Below are 26,617 nucleotides of genomic sequence, written 5' to 3'. Positions count from 1 at the left end.
GCACTTTGTGCTGAGGTTTCTGGCTCCGGTTAGCTTCCAGCTAAAAGGCTACAGCAGCACTCTCCTCCCAGTCCCACCCTGCTAAAGAGGGCCTGGAAAAGTTCCCCCACACATCAAAGTGATTTTTCATTTATGAGCTTTTACAACCTTGTTAATCAGGATAGTTGATTTGCTGCTGCACATAAACTGTCAGTCAGAAGTTCTGCTAGCCGGTTTTCTTAGTTCAATTTGTTAGCTTGTTATCAGAATCATAGTTGCAGTTTCGTCATCTGAGCTGCTTTTTAAGATCTAGGTAAACTTGTTCAATTTGGGGTTAAAAACAAACGTTTTCACATATGTTCCATGTAGTTTTTTTGCCAGTTCCTCTTCTGAAAGGGAGACAATTTTTTTTCTCTGTCCCTCAAAAAATCTTAATTTTCTCCTAGTTTGGCCCAGCACAGATCACTTCCCAATTGCAGCAACAGCCTTATATCATAACCACATAAGTGGAGAAAATGTTCAGTAGCAATGAGAGAATTTGCTGTTGCATGTAAGTGATGTTAACTATTATTTAACATTTAAACTTATTTTCTGATATTTTTATTTATTCAGAAAACCCTGGTAAGGGATGTTTTTCTGTATTTGGAGCATCAGAACAAGTTTTATGGTGGAGGTGATGTTTTAAAGTCACTGAGAAACTGCATGCATGCAGTTTGTTGTTTTGCTGCTAATACAGTAGCAGGTGCAGCTGCATATTTTTGCAATAAAAATGGTATGTTATAATGGAATTCATGCATTAGTTTTTGTTTGCTTTGAACCCAGAGCAGACGTCACACCCCAGACGACATCAACACTGCATACTTTAGTATTTGTTTCATTTATCGTGAGTAATATCGATATCGCAATATTAAGTACTGTTATCGAATATCGTAGGTTTTCCTAATATCGTGCAGCCCTACTGTTACAGTCCTACAAATCCTTCAGCATCTCAGGGTGAATCATGTCCTCTCTTGGTGCCGTGCTGCTGGAGAGCATTGAATACTTGTGAATAGTTCTAAAACCATCTGGGAATCCCATCCAGTGCAACATTGTATTGTTGGAGAGCCTAACTCTCAAGACTCCCATTAACTAGATGTAGTTAAGAACATTTCTGTCCTGAAAAAGAAATAGCATCCCTTATCATTAAGGTGTTAACGAACAGGAGACCTTTGACCTGTTAAGGTCCAATCACACCCCTCTGCACTGAAGCTTCTGCTTTCTGAAGCAAGGTGTTCTGTTGTTTAGTTCTGTACTAAGAACACTAAACATGGTAAATCCTGATTTTCATGTTTAATTGAGATTCTTTCTTCGAGGTTTTGAGTTGAAGATCCCACAAGTACATTGGCCTTTACTGGACTCTTGTTCCACACCTCCGCAAAAGGGTTTGTGGAGCAAAATTGTTTAAATATTCTAAACTAGAAGACAGTTTCTGTCTCACTGTTTACATTTTAACTTCTGATTATTCAGATTAATCAGATTCATTTGGAAAGATGAGCGCACACCATTTTTTTCTGCTTGCGCCCCCTTCTGTCACCGAGCCTTTAATATCACCAGTTGTCATCTCAAAACCATTTCCTTCCAGTCTTTGGCTGGCCTCATTTTAAAGGGCATCTTGACATTAAAATGGAATTTCAGACACTGATGGATTGCTGGAGACTCTTGCTGATATGATGCCACGTGAAAAATAAGAGAAGTTGATTTATTTTATTCTTCAAGTGAAGAAGGAAAATATCACCAGTTTATCATGATTTATAGGGAAAGGCGAATAAATCATCAATCATTACTTCTTTGGTGGTAAGTGTTCTTGTTTGATAAATCTGAAAAGATAACATTTGATTTGATTTTTTAATTAAATGTGGTAAGGGAAAAACAAGTCAGGCTGTAAAAAAAAGGAAGAAAAGACTTTAATTTAAAAGCTCTGAGAAAAAATATCAGATTTCTGTGATTAAATTTAGAGTTATTTTTCTTTTCTTGTTTTATTCTCAGTGATCTGTATATACAGAAGAGGACTGCAGAAGAGCACCGTAGGTACAGAAGAGGATTAGGGCCACTCAAAATAAAAAGAAAGAAAAAGAAGTCTGACTTTAAAGGGACTTTATGGAGTTTTGAATTTTTATGCTTGCGATTGCCCCCTCAGGCCAAAAGCGTAACAGCAGCTTCAATAGTAGGCTCATGCACGAGGCGCGCTTGCTGTACGTGCACACTCCTTAACGAAAACAACAGCTGAGACAGTCCCTTGTGTGTGTGTGTGTGTGTGTGTGTGTGTGTGTGTGTGTGTGTGTGTGTGTGTGTGTGTGTGTGTGTGTGTGTGTGTGTGTGGCCCGGAGGACAGAGTGCAGGAGAACGCGCAGCTAAATAATTAAATAATTTGGTTCTGTACCTTTCTCTTCAGCACAGCCGACAAACAAAGGTTTATGATGGGTCAGTCCTCCTGCATGCTCAGATCATTCCATTCCCTTGCTTGAAAAATTGTTCCAAAATGAAAGTTGCACCCACATCTTTTTTATCTGTGAATTCAATGCCTTTTGGCGAGTCTCAAATAAAAATTTGGGCATCTTACTGTAAAAAATATACCATTAATGTAAAAAAGAAACTCCAAATAAACTATGTTCACATCCAGAATCAAACCCAGGTCTTCTGCACACGAGTCTAACATCTTACTAGGTGAGCTAAAGCACCAGTGACATCTTTTGCATCTGTAACATTTATATCCTTGATGACAGCTGAAACAACGTTCAAAGAACAGTTCGGAGCGAAAATGTTTATTTTGTTGCTAATTTGCAGGAAATATCTAGAAGAAAGTTCTACAGAAAGTAGCTAAGGGTCCTCAGAAATGTAGCTAGGTTCATCACTAGGCGAGCAACAAAGTGGCTACGGATAGCAAATGCAACGGGCTATGCCTGAGCGTGAACGCGCATGAAGCAGCCTGCTCGACCCGAGCAGCTCTCTTTTTCTATGATTTTACAGAAAAACGGGCAATCACAGTAAAAATGCCAGGGCTCATTCTACAGGACCAGGGCATTGCAGGAGAATGTATGAAGAAGAAATTTATTATTTCTATACATGTTTTGGCTGTCAAACTTCCACAATGCCCCTTTAATCTCAGATGTAAAAAGTCAGAAATCTGAGATTTTTATCATTAAATGTGCATTCTTGAGGGTTCAGCTGTTTTAATAAATGAGGCATATAAAACTGAAAATCTGAAAACTAATCAGAGACAAAATACTTCCAGCACACCAAGAGGTCAAAGGGTACAACAAGTCAAGTTGTTTTTATTTATGCTGTCATTCGCTGCTCATGACATGCATTTTTAAATGGAAATGTTTATTGGCTAAATTCACTAAAAACTATATATATTTTTTATTTCTGATTATAATTGGTCACTCTGAGTTTTTCATGCAGGCTGAACATGTAAACAGTCTCCTACCCCTATTTCCTTCATTAGCTTCAGATAGAAAATAGATGGTGAACCTCTAGGATTTGAAAAGCCTGACAGATCTACGTCACACTAGACCTTTTTACAAGACACACCATGCCGGCAAATCGGCGTAATATTACCGCAATGGTATGTCTATAAACGCCGGCATGGCGTTGCGCGAATTTTGCGGCATTCGTTCCGCCTCACTTGGTAGTAATATTGCGGTAATGGTCGGTTGTATGCGCCCTGGCGCAACAGAGGCAGATGTCATGATGATGTGGGGAGTTATTGCTGAGCTGCGGCTGGCAAATTTATTGAAAATGAAAGTAAACACAGGCAATAAGGTTTGCTTTTTGAACAAAATCAGCTGAGATGGCAAACTGGAGCGTCGCAGCGCTCCGTGAGCCTCTCTGTTAGAGCTGATGCTCAGGTCACCAGAGACTGCACAGGGACTGATGGGGACAGACACCTTTAGGAGCTGCTTGTTAAAAAAAAACTTAACGATCACGGCTTCAATCACAATAAAAAGCAAGTTATGTCCAAGACAAACAGAAGTCTGCGGCAGCGCAGAGGCCGCCCCATACCCCCTTTATGCCACCATCGCCTAATCTTTTATAAAACTGCCATGATTGCGCCACATTACCGCCACGGTCTGATCTTATAAACGACTTTTATCCTCCCCAGGGAGCCGTGGCAAATCCCGTTTTGCAAACGCTATGGTCCTGTAAAAACAGTCAGCTACCGTTACTTAACATTCATGGACTCAGCCATTTTGGCTCACGATGGGGAAGGCTGTTGTTGGTTTAGAGTCCAGGAAACAGCAACAAAACATCTCTGCTAGTTTAAGCTGACTGTTAGCATTAGCAACTTCACCACACGGCATTCTTCAATCTGATCCATGTCTGCCACTAAAAATCTTTACGTTTTGAAGCGGTACAGACGGTGCTGTTGATGAATTTACAGGAAGCGGTGTCCTGACCAAACACAAACTTACGTTCTCTGTCTCTTTAGACTGATAGTTAAAAGTGGGGGCTAGTCTCCATCTTCCTTTGCGTCGATGCTCAATGGCTTTGTGTGTCTCTGTTCCAATGGTTCCAACACAGACAGAGAAGTATAAATTAGGCCTTACAAGGCATTTATTTCTACTACAGACCACTGCAAATGTTTTAAAATATGAGTAAAGCTCACCTTTAAAAGTTGAGGTTTTTTTTCCTCAAAATGTGGCAGAAACAAGAAAATGCCTCACTAAAAAAGGCAAAACAATATGACTTACTTAATGTTTCATCTTCTGCAGAAAGAGAAGCTGCAGAGTTGTGAACTTTAAGTTAAGATCTTACTGTTTCTCATGTGTTTTCAGGATGTCTTTTTAAGCTGTGCTCCACACTCCACACTTATTTTTTTCTGAAGTTCAAGCACATAAAGATGTGCTCAGAATATCAAGCAGTCTCTATGATTGTAAAAGAATGATTTGGAGATGGATTGAGAGATGCACCTGTCACCGTGTGTGCTCAGATTCAGACCAGTTACAGTCTTTGGTATGTTTGAGTCAAATTCCAGAGCAGGCAGAAAACTGATGGCACTGTGGTGATAAAGGAAGATTTTGGAGCCACGGGGGCCTTCTGCTTCCCTTTAAAACACAGTCTGGCAGGAAAGTTAATAGGTGTCAGAGGGCTGTTAATTTTTAACAGTTTCTCCATGTAAAATGCATGAACAAACGTAACAAGCAGAAATGTTTATTAACACAATTATTTCCTACTAACAAGATTTGCGTGTCATGTAGACATTTACTACACAGCTGTCCTCTGTGCTTGAAGCTGATAATATACAGCTATGTCTTTTACTGAACAAGCCAAGAACCAGAAAAATGCTGGAAGATAAAAGGCAACAGTTTTTTTGGATTTATGGGGAAAATGTAAAGATTAAAGATTCATTTTAGAGGGAATTTTATGCAAAACTCAACCTTTTGAAAATGTACGTAGTTTTGACTTTAGAAGTGGTGGTGGGGGGGGGGGGTGTCTTTACAGTAAGTATACAAAAATATGTACAAAACTACAGCCTAGAGAGGCTCTTTAATGCAATGTCAGGAATGCAGAACTGTCAAGAACACAGATGGCAGGAACAGCCAATCACATGTTATCAAGTATCAGCAGAGCCAATAGATGAACTTACTGGGGGGGGTTAGGACCCTAGATGCAGAACACCAGACGACACGAGGCAGGAGCGATTTGTAAAAGTAAAATCCCTTTTATTAGGATGGGGAACAAAAAAAAAATCCAAACAGGCAGAAAGCCAAACCTGATATCTAAACTGAAGGACACTAGAGAGGGATGGAGAACACAAGGAGACATGTGAGGGAGACGCAGAATGCAGACCATGACACTTATGGATGGTTCTAATGGGAAACAGGCTTCAACACAAGCGTTTTTTTCTGCTTGGCCCTAGTGCTCAACCAGTGTCTATTTAATATAGCGTATGTTGGTTTTGGACTGTTAAAAGTGCAGGGGGCAAAACTGACTATGGAGAAAGAGTGTGGGGGTGGGGGGGTGTACATGTTCCCGCTGTCCCTCCCAGAACTACGTCCAAGCTTTTGCATCCTTTTGTGCTGCCATGTGGATCTGCCTCTTTAAACACTGCCAACATGAAAAAACCTGGCCATCCATTTTTGTCAGTGTTTGGTTTTAGGAATTATGTGCCTAAAACAAGCTGTGTCAAAAAGTCCCTGTTTGTGACATCACAAATGGGGAAATTAGCATAGAATCACCTCTCACTTGCTAAAGAGAGCTGCTTCTGGAGGAGAAGTGGCTCTACTCTGAGTCCCTCAAGGATATCTGAACTTCTCAGCTTATAGCAGCCTGAGTGGGGGAGGGGTGAGAGGTGGTGCTCGCTGCAGAATCACAAAGGTGGAGCTGCACCAGAGTCAGACCCACCCATTCCATCACAATCAGTCCAATTCCTTACAGTTGTCAGACTTAATAGCATTCTGGAACAGAAAAGGGTGTTATAGCTAATATCCCCTAAAATGTAAGATCAAGGATGGAGTTGAGAGGTTAAATGAACAGTTTTCCTAAAGTGGCAGAGCTCTGAAATTGCTCATTCTATAACAGATGTCTCCAACTCAAATCCTCAAAGGCTACTATACTGCTAGCTTTTTGTGTTTTCTGCTCTATTACAACTGAATGGAGGGACGTAATCATCTCCGTACCACCTTTAACTCTGCACTGTTAATTACTCATTCATTTTAATCAGGTGTGTAGGAGCAAAGAAACAGCAAACATGTGCAGCATGGTAGCCTTTGAGGGCCAGAGTGGGTGAACCCTAGAAGGTACTGAAACCTTCTAGGATAAAGCTGCTGAAATTTATTTATGTGTTTGTTGAAATCGGACTGCCCCCCTGAAGTCCCCCATTCCTGCCACTCACCCATCCTTTGTGCGATGATTATAAGTGGATGCAATTCCAAGTTCAAACACTAGTAGCGCTAAGGAGCCAAATACAATTTATAGTGTGAAATCTTGTGTAAGGATGGTGGACTAATACTGAGCCTCTCTATATTGTGGCCCCCTTGCTAGCCACATACTTGCTAGATCCACTATTGCCCTGGACAGGTCACCAGTCCATCATGGGGACACACAAATGAACAGGACCAGATTTCCACAGCACACACACATCCATCATACACACCAAGGAACAGTTTAGAGTTGCCAGTTAAACTAACATGCAGGTTTTTGGTGTGTGAGAGGAAACCCAAGCATGCAAAAGAGAACAACTCTACACAGCCGAGCTACAGCTGGGTGTCAAACCTGCAGCCTTCTTGCTAAGAAGCAACAGTAACTGCACCAGCATGTGGCAAGAGAAGTCATATATGTATGTTTTTATTGCTTAATGACAGGGCTCTTTATCCTTCAGTTAGACCTTACACTTTTGCAAACGTGTGAGCTACATCAGTGTGTGTGTGTGTGTGTTTCTGATACTGTCTCTCTCTCTCTCTCTCTCTCTCTCTCTCTCTCTCTCTCTCTCTCTCTCTCTCTCTCTCTCTCTCTCTCTCCTAGTAAACACAGATTACATGGAGAAGCTGGCGTGTGCGATGGCCATCTTGGACCTGCAGGTTTTCAAACCATCGGTTCTGCGTTATTGTTTCCTCCTCACCAGGCAGACAGACCCAAGGATCTAACCACCCCTCTCCTTCCTCTCCTCCATCCCTCCTTCCCTCCCTCCCTCCCCTTCGGCATCCTCATTCCTGGGCCCACCATGGGAGGATGTTTCTCTAAACCCAAACCAGGTGAGCAAAGTTCCACCTTCAGTCAATTCACATCAAATTCAAGCAAACAAATGTGGCACCGCCAGTGCTTTTGTAGATGATTTTCTCTAAAGTTTTGCCTGTTAGTTTAGTCGTGTTTTTGGTTTAGTTTGTTATTTTGTTCAATCCTCAGATTATGTTGTTTGTCTCAAGTTCATCAAAGTTTTATCTTTAAGTGTTTTGGTTTTATATTAAGTTACTGATTCCAGTTTGATCAATTTTACTTTAAGAAATTATTTAAATTTTTGTTTTAATTGGTTTTCTTACACAAACCTATTTGTTCTGCAGTCCTTTCTACACTTACGTTTTGTTTTGGTTGTTTACATTCAAAAATTCAGGTAAGTTGATGAGGAAAGTGGCTAAAAATACCAAATACATCCCAACAATAATCAAACGTCAGCTCAAGGTGAGAACAGTTAGCATTTAATGTGTTTCTAAAGTATAGTTTAATTAATAAAACGTTTAAAAGTGTGGAACACTGAAAAGCATTTAATCTAATTATAATCAGTCACTCAGAGTTTGTCATGCAGGCTAAAAAAAATTAGTCTCCTACAACTATCTCCTGCATTAGCTTCTGATAGAAAATAGATGGTGAAACTTTGGGTCTCATGACAGATCTACACGACACTGTCACTTAACACACATGGACTCACCCATCTTGACTCAGAATGGAAGGATGTTGTTGGTTTAGTGTCCAGGAAATAGCAAAGAACATCTCCGCTAGCAGAAGCTAACATTAGTGTTAGCAAATCAGCCACACGGCAGAAGCTCCTCCAGCCTTGTGGTATTTGTGGAGATAAAACATCAGTGTCTTAGGGCAAACAGAGGTAGTGGTAGCCACACTGCAGTTATCCAATCAGAGGGAAATGTCCAAATATCAGGAAATAAGACTCCACTGTCGTGTTCTGCTACTCTCTACTCCAGCAGACTCCACCAAGCTGATCCAGGCGCTTCAAGTTTTTTCCCCTGAGTTCAGCTTGCAAGGCATTCATTTCTACTTGAGACCACTGCAAATATATTGATGAAACGACTGTCCCACACCTTTAAGAGACAAGTCTCACTAATTATTATTTTACCAAATTTGACCATTAGTTAGTCCCTGTTGGAATTTGTAACTGAATAAACACAACCAAGATTTTTTTTATTTGAAAACATGTGGTGTTTGTGCATTGACACATCCAGTCATCTATTTTAAATCCATTAAAAAGACTGTTGTTGTTATGAAAGATGACAGATCTCAAATCTGCTGCCTCCAAATCATCACCCTCTCAGTCCTACAGCACAGAGTGGGAGGCAGACTAATAATCTGTTTGCTGTTTCCAGTAAAGAGGATTACAAACTGAGACAGGAACGTGCATCAAAGCCGCGCTTGTGTTCATTTTAGTGTTTGCTTCGAGGTAACGTACTGCTCTTTCAATTTATTGTGTCAATACACGAACATCAACCCAGTTGAGCCAGAATGAATTATGCTGGAAAAGTTTCAACTGGTTGTGGACGAAGAACAAAAATGCGGGACAGAAAAACTTACCTGAATCCACCGCGCAGGCAGCTGAAAACACCATCAGTGTTAAATAAAATATTTTTTTGCAAAATTATGAAAGCTTTTGCATTTTTTTTACCACAAGAATTAAAATAGAATACAATGACAAAAATAAAATTAAAATATTTCATTTAAAATGTTTTTGATTTGGTGTTTTTTCAGGTAAGTTTGGTTCATGCTGCAATATTAAAATGCTCTACTGCGCAGTTGATCAACTAGTTAAACGATTAATATCAAAATGCACCAAAATACAGCTGAATTCAGTCCTCACTAAAATAACATCAATGGCATTTTAATTACAGTAAAACTCGGGTTAGGTTTATGTCAGCAGTTTTCTAAACTGAGACTCAAACTGATGCTTCTGGTAAATTCTCTAGACTTTGTTGTGGCTCTAAAGCTACAAGACAATAAAAGACACGGTTAGGTAATTCACATAAACATGTGCTGAAAGACTTTTGATGCAAGGAAGTGATGCATGATATAAACTTTGGTGTTTTTGACCAGGAAAATGTCCCATTGGCATCAGAGCTCTGAGTGTGGATTATTAAACAAAAATCACTGAAGACGTTTTTGACACATAACCAGATGACCTGATCAGTGAAGCAGCGTCTCCTTCAGAGCGGAGCGTTACAGGAGATTCTCTTTAGCTGCAGAAAGCCTTCCCTTTCCTTTCTGTTGCAATTGCTCTCACTATTATGATTTTCCATTGATTTTAATTAAGACTTGCTCAGCAGGACAACATTCCAGCCAGATTACTGCAAAGGAACCGGATGATCAGCACATTTTTCCAGCCGAACAGATAAAGCTTGCTGCTGTGAAAAAAGTGGAGTCACACAACCATTTTCTTAATGTTCACCAATGCAGCACCAACAGCAGCACCCTGTGTACTGCTAAAAACATACAACAGATAAAAACATCTTCTCAGTTGCATTTCACATGAGCGCAAAGGCATCGTTTTCCTGTCAGTAGGTCATTTTCTATCCCAGATCACCCAGATTTAATAATACAATCAGGTTATTTTATACATAGAACATCTTTTCACACAAAATGTATAACTGTTTTACTTTTTTCCAATGAAAAATTGTTATTTGCATAAAAAAGTTCAATCAAAGCTAATCTCAGACCGGCTTGTCCTTTCAAAGTTCTGCTTTCCCCTTTAATTTGTTTCACATGAAGAGATTTCAGTCAGTTTGACCCACTCTCTTTGCCTAAAGGGAAATTACTTTTCCAAAGCACTGAAGGACAGAAATAACAGAAAAAGAGGACAGGGGTAAATAGCCATCAATAGTAATGGGTAACAATCTGTCCATAAAAACATTATTTCCTTAAACACTACCTATCCATTGACAGGAACTGATTGCACTGTGTGTTACTGGTTTCTAAGGAAGGCATGCTTTGTGTTGAGCAGTTGAAGTTAAAGTGGAGCTCTCTCACCTGGACAAAGAAAAAGAGGTGGACGGCCTGTCGCCTAATGGAAAAGCCAGTCCCTTTGCTGACTGCAGACCTAACGGGGCTCTGGGGCACGGCTCTGATGACGACCCCACGCTGCTGCCGCCTGGCCACAAATCCAGAGACTATGTGGAGGCGTCCGTGTGTCACATTAAAGACCTGGAAAATGGACAGTAAGAACACAACAAATACTTCTCAGGCTCGTGGAGATGTTTCTTATTGATCCATTATTTCCATCCTAATGTAATGATGAAAAGGACCTGATTAGGATTATAGCATTCTCACTAGAGATGCATTAGTATGAACTTATATGAAACAAGGGGCTGGAATACTATAACTTTAAAATATACACAAGTGTCCATGGCACTTAAAATGACTCATTCAGTACGATCACAATAACCATTAAATACAAGTTAGATGTTGTTCGGTTTTATTTTGCATTTGTACAATATAAAGTCCCAAATGGCCATGCTTTTATGAATCACCAGGTGGAGAAGAGCAATAGCATTAATAACCATCTGGAGAAAGCCCCGTTTGTATAGAACCATTACCAAAGTAATTGGGAGGGGTTTGTTTATTAATCTGGCAAAACCACATTCTGTGTGGAATGACCTGTCAAAATGTTTTGTTGTGTTCTTTTTAAAAGAGAACATTTTATGCAAAACTGACCTTTTGCATCCTTTTGTGCAGCCACATGGGTCTCTACTGCTTCTATGAGCACTACAAACGTCAAATAAGATCCATTCATTCTTTATCTGTCAAAAAGTTTGGATTTAGGAATTATGAGCCTAAAACAAGCTGTTTCAAATAGTCCCTGTTTGTGAAGTGTTGCATAGAACACCCCCTCAGCTCTCCAGGCCAGAGGAGCAGCGGCTCTACTCAGAGCCCCTCCAAGATATCAGAGCTTCTCAGCTTATAGCAGCCTGAGTTAGGGGTGGGTGGGCATGGTCAACTCTGGTTTGTTTTCTTATGGCACTTACACACCAGCATCAGCTTTGCTGTGCCTGGACTGGGTTTGGCGTGTTCTCATAGCCTTGGATTTTCCCATGCACAGCCGGATGTCTTTTCAGCCCTCTTCCCGAGGCCTGGAGCCGAACTGGTCAACACCAACACCGCTGACCTGTTGGCCAGTTCAAATTGATGCCTACCATTGGAGGGAGCGTCCGATTGGCAGACAGAATCAGCAGGGCTTCCCGGATGCGCGATAAATTATAATTTTGGATGCTGTGTAGTTAACGAGCCTTTGACTGAAGCCATTTCTCTCTCTCTCTCTCTCTCTCTCTCTCTCTCTCTCTCTCTCTCTCTCTCTCTCTCTCTCTCTCTCACACACACACACACACACACACACACACACACACACACACACACACACACACACACACACACACACACACACACACACACACACACACACACAGTGCTGCCAAACACAGCAAAGCGGGTATCAGAGTTTCCAAAAGCAAGACTGCTCAGGCCACTTTTGTTTGATAATGGAGACACCGCAGACTTCTCTGCTCTTTTTTGCCCCACCGATGTGCTCGGAGATGCACTCGTGACATCGCTGATATCTATTTTTTGCACCCATTTTGGAGACTGCTGATGTGCTCCATCATGTCCGCATTCCTAAGGCAGTGTGGAGCGCACACCATGGTGTGGAGGGCAAATCAGAGTGGAGCCGATGCTAGTGTGTAAGTGACAGAGCCCTGAAGCAGCTCATTCTGAAAGGTTCTGAAAATGTCAAGATTTGAGCAGAAATCTCTTTGGTATGTTCCTGCTGTGTCTAGTTTCCAATTCCATTTATAATTCTTTTTTATAACACAGAAAAGTTTTTTTTACCTTGCTGACAGTTTCGTTTGCCGACTGCAAAACTTCCTAAGAGCTGATGCTGATGGTGGCGTCACTTCGCAAGTGAAACTGTCAGCAAAGTTAAAAAAAAAAACCTTTTCTGTGTTATAAAAACAACTAAAATGGAATTGAGCAAAAATCACTTAATGTGAGAGGGATTTAGTGCAAAGAACTTCATGAACATGTTTTGAATCAACCACAGAACTATTATAATTTAATTAAAACATGTTGTCTTTATTCTGTTTAAGTGAAATGTACACTAACGGAGTCTAAGGAGGTTAGAGGACTTGCCCTGATAAAAAGTTGCATGTCTGAAGAGCTGCTCAGTAGTTGTCCTTTGGCTCTCTGTTTCTACTAAGGATAAACTCCCACCTTGTTTTTGCGTTTGAACCAGAATGAGGGAGGTGGACTTGGGAAGTGGCAGAGCTTTGTTGATCAAAGAACATGGAGAGTTTTCCGCCATGGGCCACAAGTGTCCTCACTATGGAGCCCCACTGGTCAAAGGTGAGTCACCTAATTACTGTAACACAATAGGCCCTGCAGGTTAACAACTGTATGTCACTTTGGATAAAAGAGTCTGCCAAATAAGCAAACAAACAAATTCATTAATTAACACATATAATCAAACATAACAGTGTGTATTTGACTTCATTCCAGGTGTGCTATCTAAAGGACACGTGCGTTGTCCCTGGCACGGCGCGTGTTTCAACATCACAACAGGAGACATTGAGGACTTCCCAGGTCTGGACAGTCTGCCAACCTTCCAGGTGAGCCTCCTCATTGATGTCTCAACACATTTCCTCTGGGACGTGTCTTTAGATGCACGCATCATGTCTGTTTGCTCCAGGTCAGAGTGGAAAAGGAAAAGGTGATCATTCGTGCAAACAAGCAGGTAAGAAACAGGTAAGAATGTAGAGGAGTTTTGAAAGGGAGTGAGCAAAAGCGGTCATGGATCTTTTTAAAATATATTTCCAGGCTCTTCAGTCACAGAAAAGATTAAAACCAATGGCTCGGTGCTCAGCCGTCATTAACTCCAGCTCAGGCTTCAGCCACGTTCTCATCATCGGCTCAGGTTGCTGCATTACTTCATTTTTCTTTCAGCTTATTTAAAATCTGTTCATTTTCAAAGCTGAGTTTTTATGTTGTTGCTGCTGAGCAGGTCCGGCTGCTCTGGTGTGTGCAGAGACGCTGAGGCAGGAGAGCTTCACTGATCGTATCGTGATGTGCACCATGGACAGACACCCTCCGTACGACAGGCCTAAACTGAGTAAGGTTTGTACACAGACCCAGACTGTACACGCTGACACCCAGCTGCTTTTGCCAAGATGGTGGCATAACATTCTGCAGAGGTGTGTCACGTTTGAGCCAGGAGGTCAGGACCCAAGATGCAGAAACCCAGAACAACACAAGGCAGGAGCGTAGTAAAACGTAAAATCCTTTTATTAGGAGTCAATGTCCAAAAATCCAAAAAGGGGCAGGAAGCCAAGCCTAAATTCAGGAGCCCGACTGACAAAAACAAAAAGCTCTTTGATGAGCAAAACCTAGAGTTTCACGAGGAGGAATAGAACAACACTGACAACGACAATGGACAGACACACACTCGCTGTGTCTCAATTCAGGGTCTGCATCCTTCGAAGGACCCAGCCTACTCGGCCAACGTGGTGCCTATCTCCAGCAGTCAACAGGCAAGTAGGCGGGGTACACCCTGGACAGAGAGCCAGTCCATCGCAGGGCAACACAGAGACACACAGGACAAACAATCATGCACACACACACTCACACCTAAGGACAAATTAGACAGAACAATCAACCTAACAGTCATGTTTTTGGACGGTGGGAGGAAACCGGAGCACCTGGAGAGAACCCACGCATGCACAGGGAGAACATGCAAACTCCATGCAGAAAGATCCCAAGCCGGGAATCGAACCCAGGACCTTCTTGCTGCAAGGCAACAGCTCTAGCCACTGCGCAGCCCTGAAATGTAAACCATTGAAGGATACACCAGACCCATCCTTCATACAGGCGAAAAGAAGGTCGGATTCGTCGACCGCATTTGAAGGAGTCTTCGAATTGGGACAGGCCTAGTCGCGGCGCTGTGACGTAACCGGCCGACGAATCAGTCCGACGAAGCATGCAGACCCTGAATTGAAACAGCCACTGAGAGACAAGACAGGGTTTTATACACAGGGGCTGGGTGATTAGGAAACGAGCAGCAGGTGCGTGGGGAGAGAGAACCAGAGGAGAGCCTGACGAAATAAATAAACCAAATGGGAAGGGAAAACTAAGCAGGGGAGGGGAATAAGCCATAACCTATGAGACTACATAAATAAACCTAAAAGCCTCAGGGCACAGGAGAATCAAAATATAAATAACTAAAGACCTGAGGAGTGAGGGAGAAATAAGCAAGTGGAGAAGGAAAACACCCACACTAAAGGAGACACATAAGGGGAACCTAGAGAGGGATGGAGAACACAAGGGGACACATGAGGGAACCTGGAGGGGGCTGGGGACCACAGGGACACAGAACATGACATGGTGCTGCTAAAACAGGAGCTCTTTGGAGAGCAGCTTCAATGCAAACCCATAAAACCAAATCATACAATGAAAACTCGCTCTGCAGTTATAAGCTCAAAGAGTTTATAATGTAAAATAAAAACAGAAGTTTTTATTTTACAGAACCTAAAACAACTTCAGTGTAAAGATGTGAAAGTTAATCATTTTGGGATGTCATATTTCTAGACTGTGTTGTTCTGTGGTAAGACTTTTTGTTTGTATTTACTCAGCGCTAACTTGCTTGTCCTCAGTCCTTAGATAGCACAGCAGAGCAGCTGAGGCTACGTTCCATCGACTTCCTGCAGGACCACGACATCGAACTGTTCACAGAGAGAGAGGTGAGTGAGAGGCGACCTCTCAAGCATATGGGTCAAAGATGTAGTCAGATAATTTATAATAATGTCTTCCATTAATATTTAATTTAAAATATCTCTAAAATCCCACTAATGCCATACTTACTTTAGGTTGTAGCTGTAGATGTGAAGACTCGATCTGTCTTATTTGAAGATGGCTTAAGGATGGAGTACAAGAAACTCTTTATTGCTACAGGAAGCAAGTAGGAAAAATCTTTTTGTAATTGCAAATGTCTATTATGATAAGTGATTTGTTCATTTTTGCTGCTTCAGACCCAAAGCGATGAACTACAAGGGTAAAGATGTCAGGAATGTGTTCCACCTCCGGACTCCTGAGGATGCTAACAGTGTGGCAAGGCTGGCCAACAACAAGAACGCTGTGATAGTTGGGACATCATTCGTCGGTGAGACATAGGCACCGATGTGAATAAAATCCTGACATCTGGGTAGTTTATGGATGACAACTAAGGGCCAAACATGACCAAAAAGCCCCTAAATCTAAATACTCAAAGAAAACATTGTTTTAGTTTTGTAAAGGACAAAAAAAGCTGGTTGTTGAGTAACATCCCTGAGCAATTCTCCCCTGATCTAGTGATTAATCTTCCAAAACGTATGATAAAGTAAACAAAAACAAACTGCAACAGTTTGTTAAATTAATTTAAGGTGCAATAAATAAGAATTTTACTGTAAAATAATCACAAAACAGTCTAATATCTCTATCATGTTGGAAAGAAAGTTACATTCAAACAGATTTCCTTCTGAGTAGGCTGGAGGGTTTCCAGGTTTTCCTTTTTTTAAATTGCTAAAGAGGGATGTAGTCTTTGTTTACCACCCTTCCCTCCATACTTCCTGTTTCCAGAGCTAATCATATGTGAGCTTGCAAATTTGCCAGATCTGTGCCGGTGTCTGTTCAAGATCTGCTCGGGTGCAAGATCGGCTAGGGGTCCGTCGACTGCCGATGACGTCAAAGTAGTTGATTGGCTGAACATGAACCTTACGGAATTACGTAATCACGTTACGTTGTTATCACGTTACGTTGGTCCAGGCAAATCTTTCTGTTGGAAAGTGTCATGATCCACCCCGGCCTCCCTGACTGTGTCTCTCCTGCCTTGATTACCCTTCTTGTTCTCACCTGTCCCTCATTACTCTGCCCATGTGTTCCTGATTCCCTTGTGTATATATACCTCCCTCTTTGCTCCTGTCAGTTGTCAGATCATTGTTGTTTTCACCGTGTTACGTTTGCTCCTGCTGTACCATCCTACCTGCCATATTAATTAAACCATTTTTATTTTTTCATCCGTTGCCTGCTCTTCTGCCTCCGGAACCCCCACCACACATGGTCCACCATCTCCATCCTTCCAAACGTGACAGAAAGATGGACAACTTTTACAAAGAAATCCATCATTACCTCTTTGAAAATACACTTTTAGCATAGAGCTGCATGTATATTAGGGCTGAACGATTAACTGCATGTGCAATTAAATTGCGATGTGACAAAAGGAGATTTTCTAATCGCAAAGGCTGCAATTTGGCAGCGAGTGGTTAGCGCAATGCTAATATACGTGGAAAAACCCATAGGAATGCTAATGCTAATATCACCGATTTCATTATTACAAATTATGAATTAGAAACGTGTCAAATGATTACATTTGGAGTCTAATAGAAAGTAAAACTACCATCAATCAAATAAGTACAGACAGGTATATTAGTAAAGCCAGAAAACTTTTAACTCCAGAGTTTTGGCTAGCAGCTATGAGCGTAACTGAACTACGCATTGACAAAAGGTCAAAAACTAAACACAAAATACTTCAATAAACGGGACACACTTCTTTCCTGCAAATACAATTTCACAGGTGTTGCTAATACCTATGATCCTTCAAGGGATGTGCTCAAAGAGGAATTCAACATTATGAATAAAATATAGTGTCTATTTTACAAACACCATTATAAACACAAACTTACGTCTTAAGAAACATTATTTTAATAACGAAACTGCTAAATTCTTTCCAACACTATAGATGTGTAGTGTATTTTGTCCAAGTGGGTTTGCCGTACTTTGATGTCATCGGCAGTCGAAGGACCCCGAGCCAATCTTGCACCCGAGCAGATCTTGTACTGACACCGGCATTTGTAATTTAACACCTGCCAGCAAAAAGTGGCAGAGTTGTGGAAAGATTATCTAGTTAAAACTCCAAAATTGTATTTCGTAACCCCATGAAGCCACACCATCTATTTGTTTTACTCTAAAGATAGCTAAAAGCTAATGTTGAGCTAACAATGCTAACGGTGAATTATAATAATAGTTGGCTGTAAATGTATCTCATGTTACTTTTTTTAATGACCAAAATCATGATAATACAATGAAATATATTCATTTACTGATCAACTTGAGCCTAATTTATACTTCTCCGTCTGTGTTGGGATGGAGGCACGCAACGCCATTGTTCTTGCGAGGGCTCTCCAGCAGGCTTGCAAGGATGGACGGAGTCGAGCTCTCTTTTTTAGACATCTGTCTGTCGAGACAGAGAACGCAAGCTTGTGATTGGTCGGGACGACGCTGTCGTCTACAGCACCGCCATTGCGCCCTTAAAAACATAGAGAGCCGAGGATATCTAGTGACAGACACGGAGCGGCTTGAAGAATACGTCGCAGAAAAACTCTAAAAATATGACCGTTTTATTCCCCCATCACTGGAGGAGAGAAAAGATACGCAGCAAGCGTTTTATTTGACGAGAAACGTGGGTTAAGAGGTGGCGAGTGCATGAAGAGGTGGAGGAGGATGAGAAACAAATTTATCTGTGTTAAAAAGTCTCGTCAATACAAAAAAATAACCCCACAATATAAACACAATATTTTGGACCGGATACATGACAGGATACCATAGAACAGCGCTACGCCCTCTGTTGTCCTGGCGGAGAGTTGCTTTGCAACACTCCCCAGGAGACAGAGAAGTCCGAAGGCAAAATGTCTCTGTCAGTGTGTGCGTGTATCTCCCTCATGTAGCTGACAAAGAAGTATAAATGTGGCTTTACTCCGTATGACTCTTCTTTACTCGTCATCTAGAATCTTCTGACACTGATCGATAACTGCCAACCAGCATGAATATTGCAAAAGAAAGGGTGGGAGTGACAGAGAGCTGACCTTCTTGCTTTAATACATGGACTGCAGTACCCACATTTGACCACAATATGTCATTCTTACATCATGCACCTTTAAACCGACTGAATTTTTTTTACAAGATTATCTATCTAATGTGAAAACTGGGAGTAATTTATACTTGTTTTGTTTTCTCGTGTTATTAAGACGTTTCTGACTAATTCAGAAGAGATTAGGATGAACAAGGCATTCACTAAGTGGTCTGCTGGTTTACTTTTCCTTTGATTGGTCACTTCCTTGTATCATTCTGCACTAGGTAACTTGAATAATCCTAAAGTTGTGTCTGCAGGACTGGAGGTGGCTGCAGCTCTGACTGACAAGGCCCACTCAGTCTCAGTCATCGGGGTCGAGACCGTTCCCTTTAAAAAAGCTCTTGGGGAGAAAGTAGGGAAAGCCATAATGAAGGTAAAGACACGCTCCTGGGAAATCAAGCTTTATGCATCATGAAGCATGCCCATAATACCACCATCAGCAGTCTGCCTGAGAGGGAGGTCCTTGTTGAAAATGCAAATCACATTATTTTCTGTCTGGTCAATAGTGCAGGACAGAGCAGAGTGTGAGAGCTTTTCATTAGCAGCGATTGATCCTGGGGCTGTGATGTGGTTTTCATGCGTGACTGTGTGTGCTTGCAGCTATTTGAGACAAACAGGGTGAAGTTCTACATGCTGAACGAGGTGGCGGAGATGATTGGTCATCATGGACAGGTATTCAGAAAGTGAGAGAAACAGCATGACATGTTGCTTAGATGCACTGCTCCCTCCTCATCAGTAACAGCAGAAAATAACACAATAACTAACCAAAAATAGGTTACCTTTAAAACCTTGAAGGTTAGCTATTGCTTTAAATTATTGGAAAAAATAAACTCATATTAAACAAAATATATTATGCAGGAAAAACATTTGACTCAATGATTGTACTGAGCAGCTTTCCACTGCATAATAGTGATTGTTTTTGTCAAGAAATGTTTGGCCACCAGGGGGTGCTGCTGAACATTAAAAGACATGGAAAATCAACTATTTGAATAGAAAAATTCTTCATTTATTCATGTCTACCAGTTAGATGGACTCACATTAGATCCTTAAACAACACAATAAACTAAAAAGAATAATGGCGTAAAACTCCTGAAAGGAAGGATAGAGAAGAAGAAGAAGAAAATATCATTTCTATAGCGCCTCTCAAAATAAAAATCACGAGGTGCTTCAAAAACAAAAAAATGCAAAAATATAAAAAAGCATTTAGAAAATGTTTAAAAATATATTAAAATGAGCAAAAATAGGCAATTGTGATCAAAAATGTTAAGAAAGAGAGAGAGAGAACAGGAAAGATGGAAATCAGTGGATCCTGAGGAAGGTGGAATAGGTGGGGAGAGCAGAATAAAGAGAGTGGTGATGAAGGTCATACAAAAGCCAGCTTGAACAAGTGAGTCTTCAGCTGTTTTTTTAAAGGAGTTCACTGAGTCCACTGATCACAGGCTCAGGGGGAGAGATTTCCAGAGTCTGGGGGCCACAGCAGAGAAGCTTGTTACATTATATGTCAAGTACAAGGATTCTAAAAAAAAAGGGTTGTTCATCAACATATTTTAATAACTAAAAATTTAAGATGTTCTTTGTATAAAAGAGGAAACAGAGTAATACCAAATTATATTTAATGCATGCAGAAGCTCAGATTTCAGTTCTAAGTGTACATGAACCCTTTCCATTACATGTTGCACAGCTCAAAGAGGTTGTACTGAAGAGTGGGAAGGTCCTGAGGGCAGATGTGTGTGTCATTGGAGCAGGTAAGCAGATTAATAAATGCACCATGTTTAATCTTTCATTTATCTCCACGTTTAACCTGTTCTTCTGCAGGAAGCGTTCCTGCTACAAGCTTCTTGAAACAGAGTGGCATCCACTTGGACTCCAAGGGCTTCATCACTGTCAATAAGGTGCAGAGGGACTGAGAGAAAGTCTATCAGGTGTTGTTTTTAATTCCTTCCTGTTTTTGTCTCTGACCTTTTCGTCCACTGCAGGCGATGCAGACAAATGTTGATGGGGTCTTTGCCGGGGGAGATGTGGTGGTGTTTCCTTTCCCACCTCGAAACAACAAGAAGGTGAACATCCCTCACTGGCAGATGGCTCATGTGCACGGTGAGTGTGTCACAGCATCCTCCAGGCTGCAGATGCGACTCAAATGTAAATGCATCAAGTGTTTTTATTCTTTTATCCTGGCTGACAGGCAGAGTGGCAGCACTCAGCATGATGGGCAGATCCACTGAGATCACAACTGTGCCTTATTTCTGGTCAGCCATGTTTGGGAAGACCATCCGCTATGCAGGTAGGGAGAATGAATAAAGCTACGATGATACGTAGCATCAGATTGAAGTCAAAGGCTAAATGGGAGATTTATCATCAATGTTTAAACATAAAGTCACTGGTGGCATAGAAAGAAGCAGATAAGGAGGAAGTTTAGTTTGTTGCAGCCTCAATGAAACATTTTGAGATGACTTCCTGTAGAAAACTTCCCCCTTCATTGATTGAACTGATTATTACATCATAAAAACCAAGGACAGGTGGCACAGATTAAGATATTTAAGCAGTAATTACTTTTCTTTTTATTTGTGTAGGTTATGGTGATGGATTTGATGATGTCATCATTCAAGGGGATCTGGATGAACTGCGATTTGTTGCATTTTATACCAGGTGATAAACTTAATTGACACATTTAACCTTGTTTCAGTCACTTATTTGGGGTGATTTTCCTTCTTTACAGGGGTGAGGAGGTGGTTGCTGTGGCTAGCATGAACTATGATCCCATTGCGTCCCGAGTCGCAGAGGTGCTGGGATCCGGAAAGACAATTAGGAAGCGGGATGTAGAGTGAGTTTCCGTTTCAGATTCAAATCTGGTTAAAGTTTATGTTAGCCTAGGAGGGACAAATGACTTGTTATTAAAAAGTACCCTTATTGGGTAGGTGTGGGACTTGAATCCAATGAAATTACATGAAAATGATCAGAAATATGGAGAAAACTATAGTAACGCACGTGGTTGTTTTTCTTTTGCATTGTTTTTAAGCCAATCCAGACTTTCCCACAGAAACTGCAGCAACTAACAGACCAGATATATAGAAAATTAAAAAATTCAAGTTCAAAAGTATTTTTACAAATCTTCTTGTGGGTTTTAAACATTTTCCTTCGCATCACAGAGGATGTACAAAATGCCATTTTTTTATTCATTAGTTTTTATTTTGATAATCTATTGTAACACTTTATAAACACTATTCATACCTGTTATACTAAAGTTTAAACCTTTTAAAATACAAAATTCTAATTGATTAAATACATTTTAAAGATTTTAAAAATGACTCAGTTTTATGTTCATATTTAAAGGGAGACTAGGCCATTTTGGCTTGCTTTTAGCACCCCCTAGTGTCCATTTAGTAGAACCAAAAGCAAAATATCTCCTCGCTGTGCGTTCTTTTTAACACCTTAATCTAACAGCTGAAATGTCTCCCAGTCTTCATTTGTGTCTACAGGATCGCTTCATCACTAAATCAAACAAATCAGCTGTGTTCATGATCTAAAACATGCAGGAAACATGCTGGAGGCAGACTGCAGCGCAAAGCATGTCAGCTCCACTTTTGTTTAAGTCCAAAAGACCAGACTGGCACTCTGAAGTTGCAAGTGTGATATTCTGGCCACAAAGTGCAGTGGGGGTCTGAGTGACATCTCATTAACTCTGTAAACAGTCACTTTAGTACAAACTGCCTCAAAAAATTATATAAAATACGAAAATTTGCATAGTTTGCCCTTAAACATGAGACTTTATGCTTTCTTTGAATGTTTGTATCATATAACCACAGTGTTCCTCATGTCTTCTTGTGTCTTTCCCGTTAATGCAAACAAAATCTGTAGGATGTTAGCGCGGCTCGGCAAGTATGGAAACACTCCAGCTCTCGTCTGTTTTCAGACGGACGTCCACTGAGACTCGATCTGATTGAAGTATTTTGTGTTGCAGGACTGGAGACATTTCTTGGCTGATTGACAAAGGCTCTCACTGAATTCACACCTGAAAAAGACCCAAAGGCCCCTGGACACCTCAATATGGACACATTTGGTGCTGGGACACTGAGCAGCTATCCTATTTTATTCTCACACACACACACACACACACACACACACACACACTGGGAACATGGCTTTGTGTGCAGAAGACAACTCCTTTTGTTCCAGAGACACTTTAATGTGACAAGCTGAACTGTTTTAGTTCCAGAACCAAGCAATATCCGCCCCAGCCTCTGTGCTGGTGCATCTTGTACCTTTTGTTAGTAGGAAGCCATGAATGGGCATTGGCAGTTTTGTATAACATTGTATATACGTATAATCCTGAATGCACTGTAACAACAAAAGAGCGACTGAGGCACAGATTGGATGAGTGCTTGCATACAGACTTTAGATATGCATGAGATCTTTTAAATGAAGCCCCAAAGTAGTGAATGTTTAATGTAGAAATAAAGTTGAAACTTTTTAATTTGCAGCCAAACCAAGTTACTTCAACAAAACCATGAATGCAGCTATGTCGCTAACATGCAAACAGCTTTAATCTGGAAACAATTGTCTGAACTACAACGTACCTCTTTGTATTAGACGCCTTGCAAGTAAAGCATCATATTTTTAATGATACTAATCATTTGCTTGTGCATTAGATTTGTGTACTTTTCAAAGAGCAATAACTCCTGTAGATGAATGCAAAAGTAGCTTCTTGGTATTTTACCTCCATTGGGATTTTACAAACTCAGGGAACTGAGATCTGAGGCCTGGGCTAACTGGTCCTTTTACAGTCACTTTAATACGAACTCCTGGAAATCCACAAGTGATTATTTACATTCTGCTCTGAAACCACCAGGCAGATATCTGATTACATCCTGGAGAAACAAAGATCCTCACATCTTTGACCCCTGACCCTCAAGTCTCTAACAAAAATGCCCAAAACTCTAACTAAACTATGGAAATAAAGGTGATCCAACAAATGCTGCTGTCTTGTTTCTTTTTAATCTCTTAGTCTTTTGAGTAAATGATTTCTATGAAAGAAATACGCAATTGTTGGATTTTTTAAATCAAGTTACTTTATTAAAACAGATGAAAAGTTAAATCCAGAAAATAATCTGTGGATGTGGAGTTTTAGGAGACAAATGGCATATTTTGTACCTACTGAATAACGAAATGTGATCAGGGTTTAGCATCCTTAATACATTCATATCAAAGTATAAATAAAATTCATTTTACAATCAATCATTTGGAATAGTGGGACTTTATTATGAACATAGTTAAAACTCATATCCAAATATTTTTTATTTATTTTCTTGCTATCCGATCTTAAGACCCCATTTTCAACTATGTTTTACTGAATGTTTGACAAGTTGCAAATTCGGTTTCCCAGTGAGTTTATATATATAATTTTTTAAATAGTTTAAATATCTTACAGCTAAAGTCACTATTTATGGTTCTGATGTAAGAAATGAAGCTCTGAATGCAAATTTAAAATATTAAAGGCAGTTTTGGCTTGCTTTTAGCACCCCCTAGTGTCCATTTGTAGAACCAATAGCAAAACTTATCTCCTCGCTGTGCGTTCATCTTTTTAACACCTTAATCTAACTACTGAAACATCTCCCCAGCCTTCATTAGTGTCTACAGGAGTGGTTCATCACTAAATTAAACAAATCAGCCATGTTCATGATCTAGAACATGCTGGAAACAGAGTGCAGCGCCAGATATGTGAACTCAATTTTTTTCTAATTCACAACAAAGCGGCCCACCAGTCTGATGTTGCCACAGGGGCGATAAGGGCCGGGTGGCCTTTCATTAACCCTGTAAAGGGTCATTTCAGCACATACTGGCTCAAGAAAATGACTTAAAATATAAAAAAGTTGCATAATATGCCTTTAATTGTTAAAAAATAATTAGGTAAGAAATATATAAATCCGTTTATTTTTTTGTAAATCAGTGAACAACAATTTTTATTGAAAAATTTGAGATGAAGGTAATAAAGCTGAGAAAACATTTAGAAAGTCAACTTTGTTCTAAAGGTAAAAAAAATAACAATCATAAGTGAAAACTTGCAGTAAACTCGTACTAACTGGTTATCACTGACTGCTGAGCCGTTAAACCAGTAAATGCACCATCAAACTGGCATTTAATGTTTAGCCCTGAAATGGACAGATGCATACTATGGGGAAATAATGCCCCTCATGTCTTGGTTCAACAAATAAATATTCATCATAATTTATGCAGCACCAACTCAAGAGTGAAGGTGTTACCAGGTAAATTCATGAGGGATTCAGTAACTCGACTGAGGTGAGAATCAGTGCAGCGAGGTCACAGATCACCAGCTTCATGCTGTTTTTATAAAACATGTTCATTCTACTAAAAATATAAAAAGCCCGAATTATTAACATACAAGCGGCCGAAATGAGTTTCCTCCGTAGGGTGGCCGGGCTCAGCCTTAGAGATAGGGTTAGGAGCTCGGACATTCGGGAGGGACTCGGAGTAGAACCGCTGCTCCTCCGGATCGAAAGGAGCCAGTTGAGGTGGTTTGGGCATCTGGTCAGGATGCCTCCTGGACGCCTCCCCGGGGAGGTGTTTCGGGCATGTCCTGCCGGCAGAAGGCCCCCTGGTCGACCCAGGACACGTTGGAGAGGTTACATCTCCAATCTGGTCCGGGAACGCCTTGGGGTCCTGCCGGAGGAGCTGGTGGACAAGGCCGGGGAGAGGACGGCCTGGAGCTCCCTAATTGGGATGCTGCCCCCGCGACCCGGACCCGGATAAGCGGAGGAAGACGACGACGACGACGAATTATTAACACACCAATAAAAACCATCTGCATGTTAAGATCCATTATTGGTGGAACTGACAAGAAAATCCAGCTGTAATGCCCAGATGTTGTCCCACCTGTGATCACTACAGCTATTTAGCTATAAACACATTCAGGTAACATGTCAGTCAGAATGAGGGGCGTGTCTGTGCTGGGGTTTTGTTTTGAATCTGATGAAAACAGCCATCACAAAGACATCTTTACTGGTAGATCTGAGCTTCGTAAACACCCATTTCTAGCACATTTCACATAATTACTACAAAAGCTCTTGAAAAAGTCACATTATGAAATTAGTTCCTGTCTAAAAGCTACAATCATAGCTTGTCCTGTGCACCGTAGAAACAAGGCACTTAAAAATCAGCTGTTGAGATGATGAATCTGAGGTTTCAGCTGGGATTCAGAGGAAGAAAATTGAAGCTTTTCATTTAACGACCGTCTAAAAAGTCCTGCTTATTTATATTAATGCCAACAGATGAAAGATGCTAACGTCCATGTAACTTTGCTCCGCCTTCCCAGGGGTCAGAGGTCATATTCTGCTGCACACTGCTGCAGGTACCACTCGTACAATTTAGCCTGTGAGAGGAAATAAACTGTGAGATTTTTTACAACCGAGCATGAGATAGGATCTTTGATTATAAATCTGTCCACTAGAGGGTAGCATACAGAAAACAGAAACTACTAATTATTACTGTGTAAACTTTCAATCACATTAAAATACAAAACTGAGCTTTAAAATTGATAATTAAATCAAATCTCAGAATAAGATGAATACATCCCACCTTCTTAGGTTTGACGATATCACAGATATAATCACTGTACTCCGCCATCTTCCTCTTCTCTTTTTTTGTCAGAGTTTTATTTCCTCGGCTGAGAAAAAACACAATACAGAACCGACTCAGATTCACTGCTTGTTTATTTAATCTCTGTATGCTAACAAAATAAGTATTCAACATTTTATGTGTCCTAATTTAGTTTAAAAAGATTTGATGAGTGAAAACCCCCTCAAAAAATATTCTGCATCCAGTATTCAGCACGATCCGTTTAAGGAATGACTGACCAATCAGAACCCTAAATAAATACTTTTGGTCTGTGAATGCACCACTGCTGAGCACTAACTCACAGTAAAATTAGAATGGGATAAAATCAGT

The 26,617-nt window shown here is 40.7% G+C and overlaps 2 protein-coding genes across 7 annotated transcripts in view; one reads left to right on the top strand and one right to left on the bottom strand.

Annotated features, from left to right (window-relative positions):
* Positions 1-7,483: 7,483 nt before the first annotated feature.
* LOC107393951 (apoptosis inducing factor mitochondria associated 3) lies at positions 7,484-22,793 on the top strand. Of its 6 annotated transcripts, XM_070546102.1 has the most exons (21): positions 7,507-7,538; positions 7,689-7,712; positions 10,679-10,892; positions 12,959-13,068; positions 13,222-13,331; positions 13,412-13,456; positions 13,540-13,636; positions 13,724-13,836; positions 15,369-15,455; positions 15,582-15,673; positions 15,744-15,874; positions 18,904-19,031; positions 19,259-19,330; positions 20,340-20,403; positions 20,474-20,550; positions 20,635-20,752; positions 20,841-20,939; positions 21,229-21,304; positions 21,375-21,479; positions 22,514-22,534; positions 22,617-22,793. In XM_070546102.1, the coding sequence occupies exons 4-21, from the start codon at positions 12,960-12,962 to the stop codon at positions 22,657-22,659; spliced, it is 1,587 nt and encodes a 528-aa protein (XP_070402203.1). In that variant the 5' UTR covers positions 7,507-7,538; positions 7,689-7,712; positions 10,679-10,892; position 12,959; the 3' UTR covers positions 22,660-22,793. The 6 variants fall into 6 exon arrangements, with proteins under 6 accessions (XP_070402202.1, XP_070402204.1, XP_070402203.1 ...); XM_070546101.1 differs by having other exon boundaries at positions 7,484-7,712; XM_070546103.1 differs by lacking the exon at positions 7,689-7,712 and having other exon boundaries at positions 7,488-7,538.
* Positions 22,794-25,758: 2,965 nt separating this feature from the next.
* si:dkey-98f17.5 (uncharacterized) overlaps positions 25,759-26,617 on the bottom strand; it is a 13,059-nt gene continuing 12,200 nt past the window's right edge. Inside the window, exons 11-12 of the mRNA XM_015972605.3 lie at positions 26,249-26,336; positions 25,759-26,042 (exon numbers count right to left, since the gene is read on the bottom strand). Of these exons, the coding sequence (XP_015828091.1) occupies positions 25,989-26,042; positions 26,249-26,336 (142 nt within the window). The 3' untranslated portion in view covers positions 25,759-25,988. The remainder of the gene's footprint in view (positions 26,043-26,248; positions 26,337-26,617) is intronic.

The sequence above is a fragment of the Nothobranchius furzeri genome, chromosome 17 (genome assembly GCF_043380555.1).
Source record: "Nothobranchius furzeri strain GRZ-AD chromosome 17, NfurGRZ-RIMD1, whole genome shotgun sequence".
NCBI classification, from domain to species: Eukaryota; Metazoa; Chordata; class Actinopteri; order Cyprinodontiformes; family Nothobranchiidae; genus Nothobranchius; species Nothobranchius furzeri.
This window is presented reverse-complemented; position numbering and strand designations above follow the sequence as displayed.

Excerpts from the sequence above, each read along its gene's own strand:
- LOC107393951 (XM_070546101.1), top strand. The coding sequence starts at position 7,682 with ATGGGAGGATGTTTCTCTAAACCCAAACCAG. Across the intron at positions 19,331-20,339 it reads TGATTGGTCATCATGGACAG|CTCAAAGAGGTTGTACTGAA; the intron begins GTATTCAGAAAG and ends CATGTTGCACAG. Across the intron at positions 20,753-20,840 it reads GCAGATGGCTCATGTGCACG|GCAGAGTGGCAGCACTCAGC; the intron begins GTGAGTGTGTCA and ends CCTGGCTGACAG.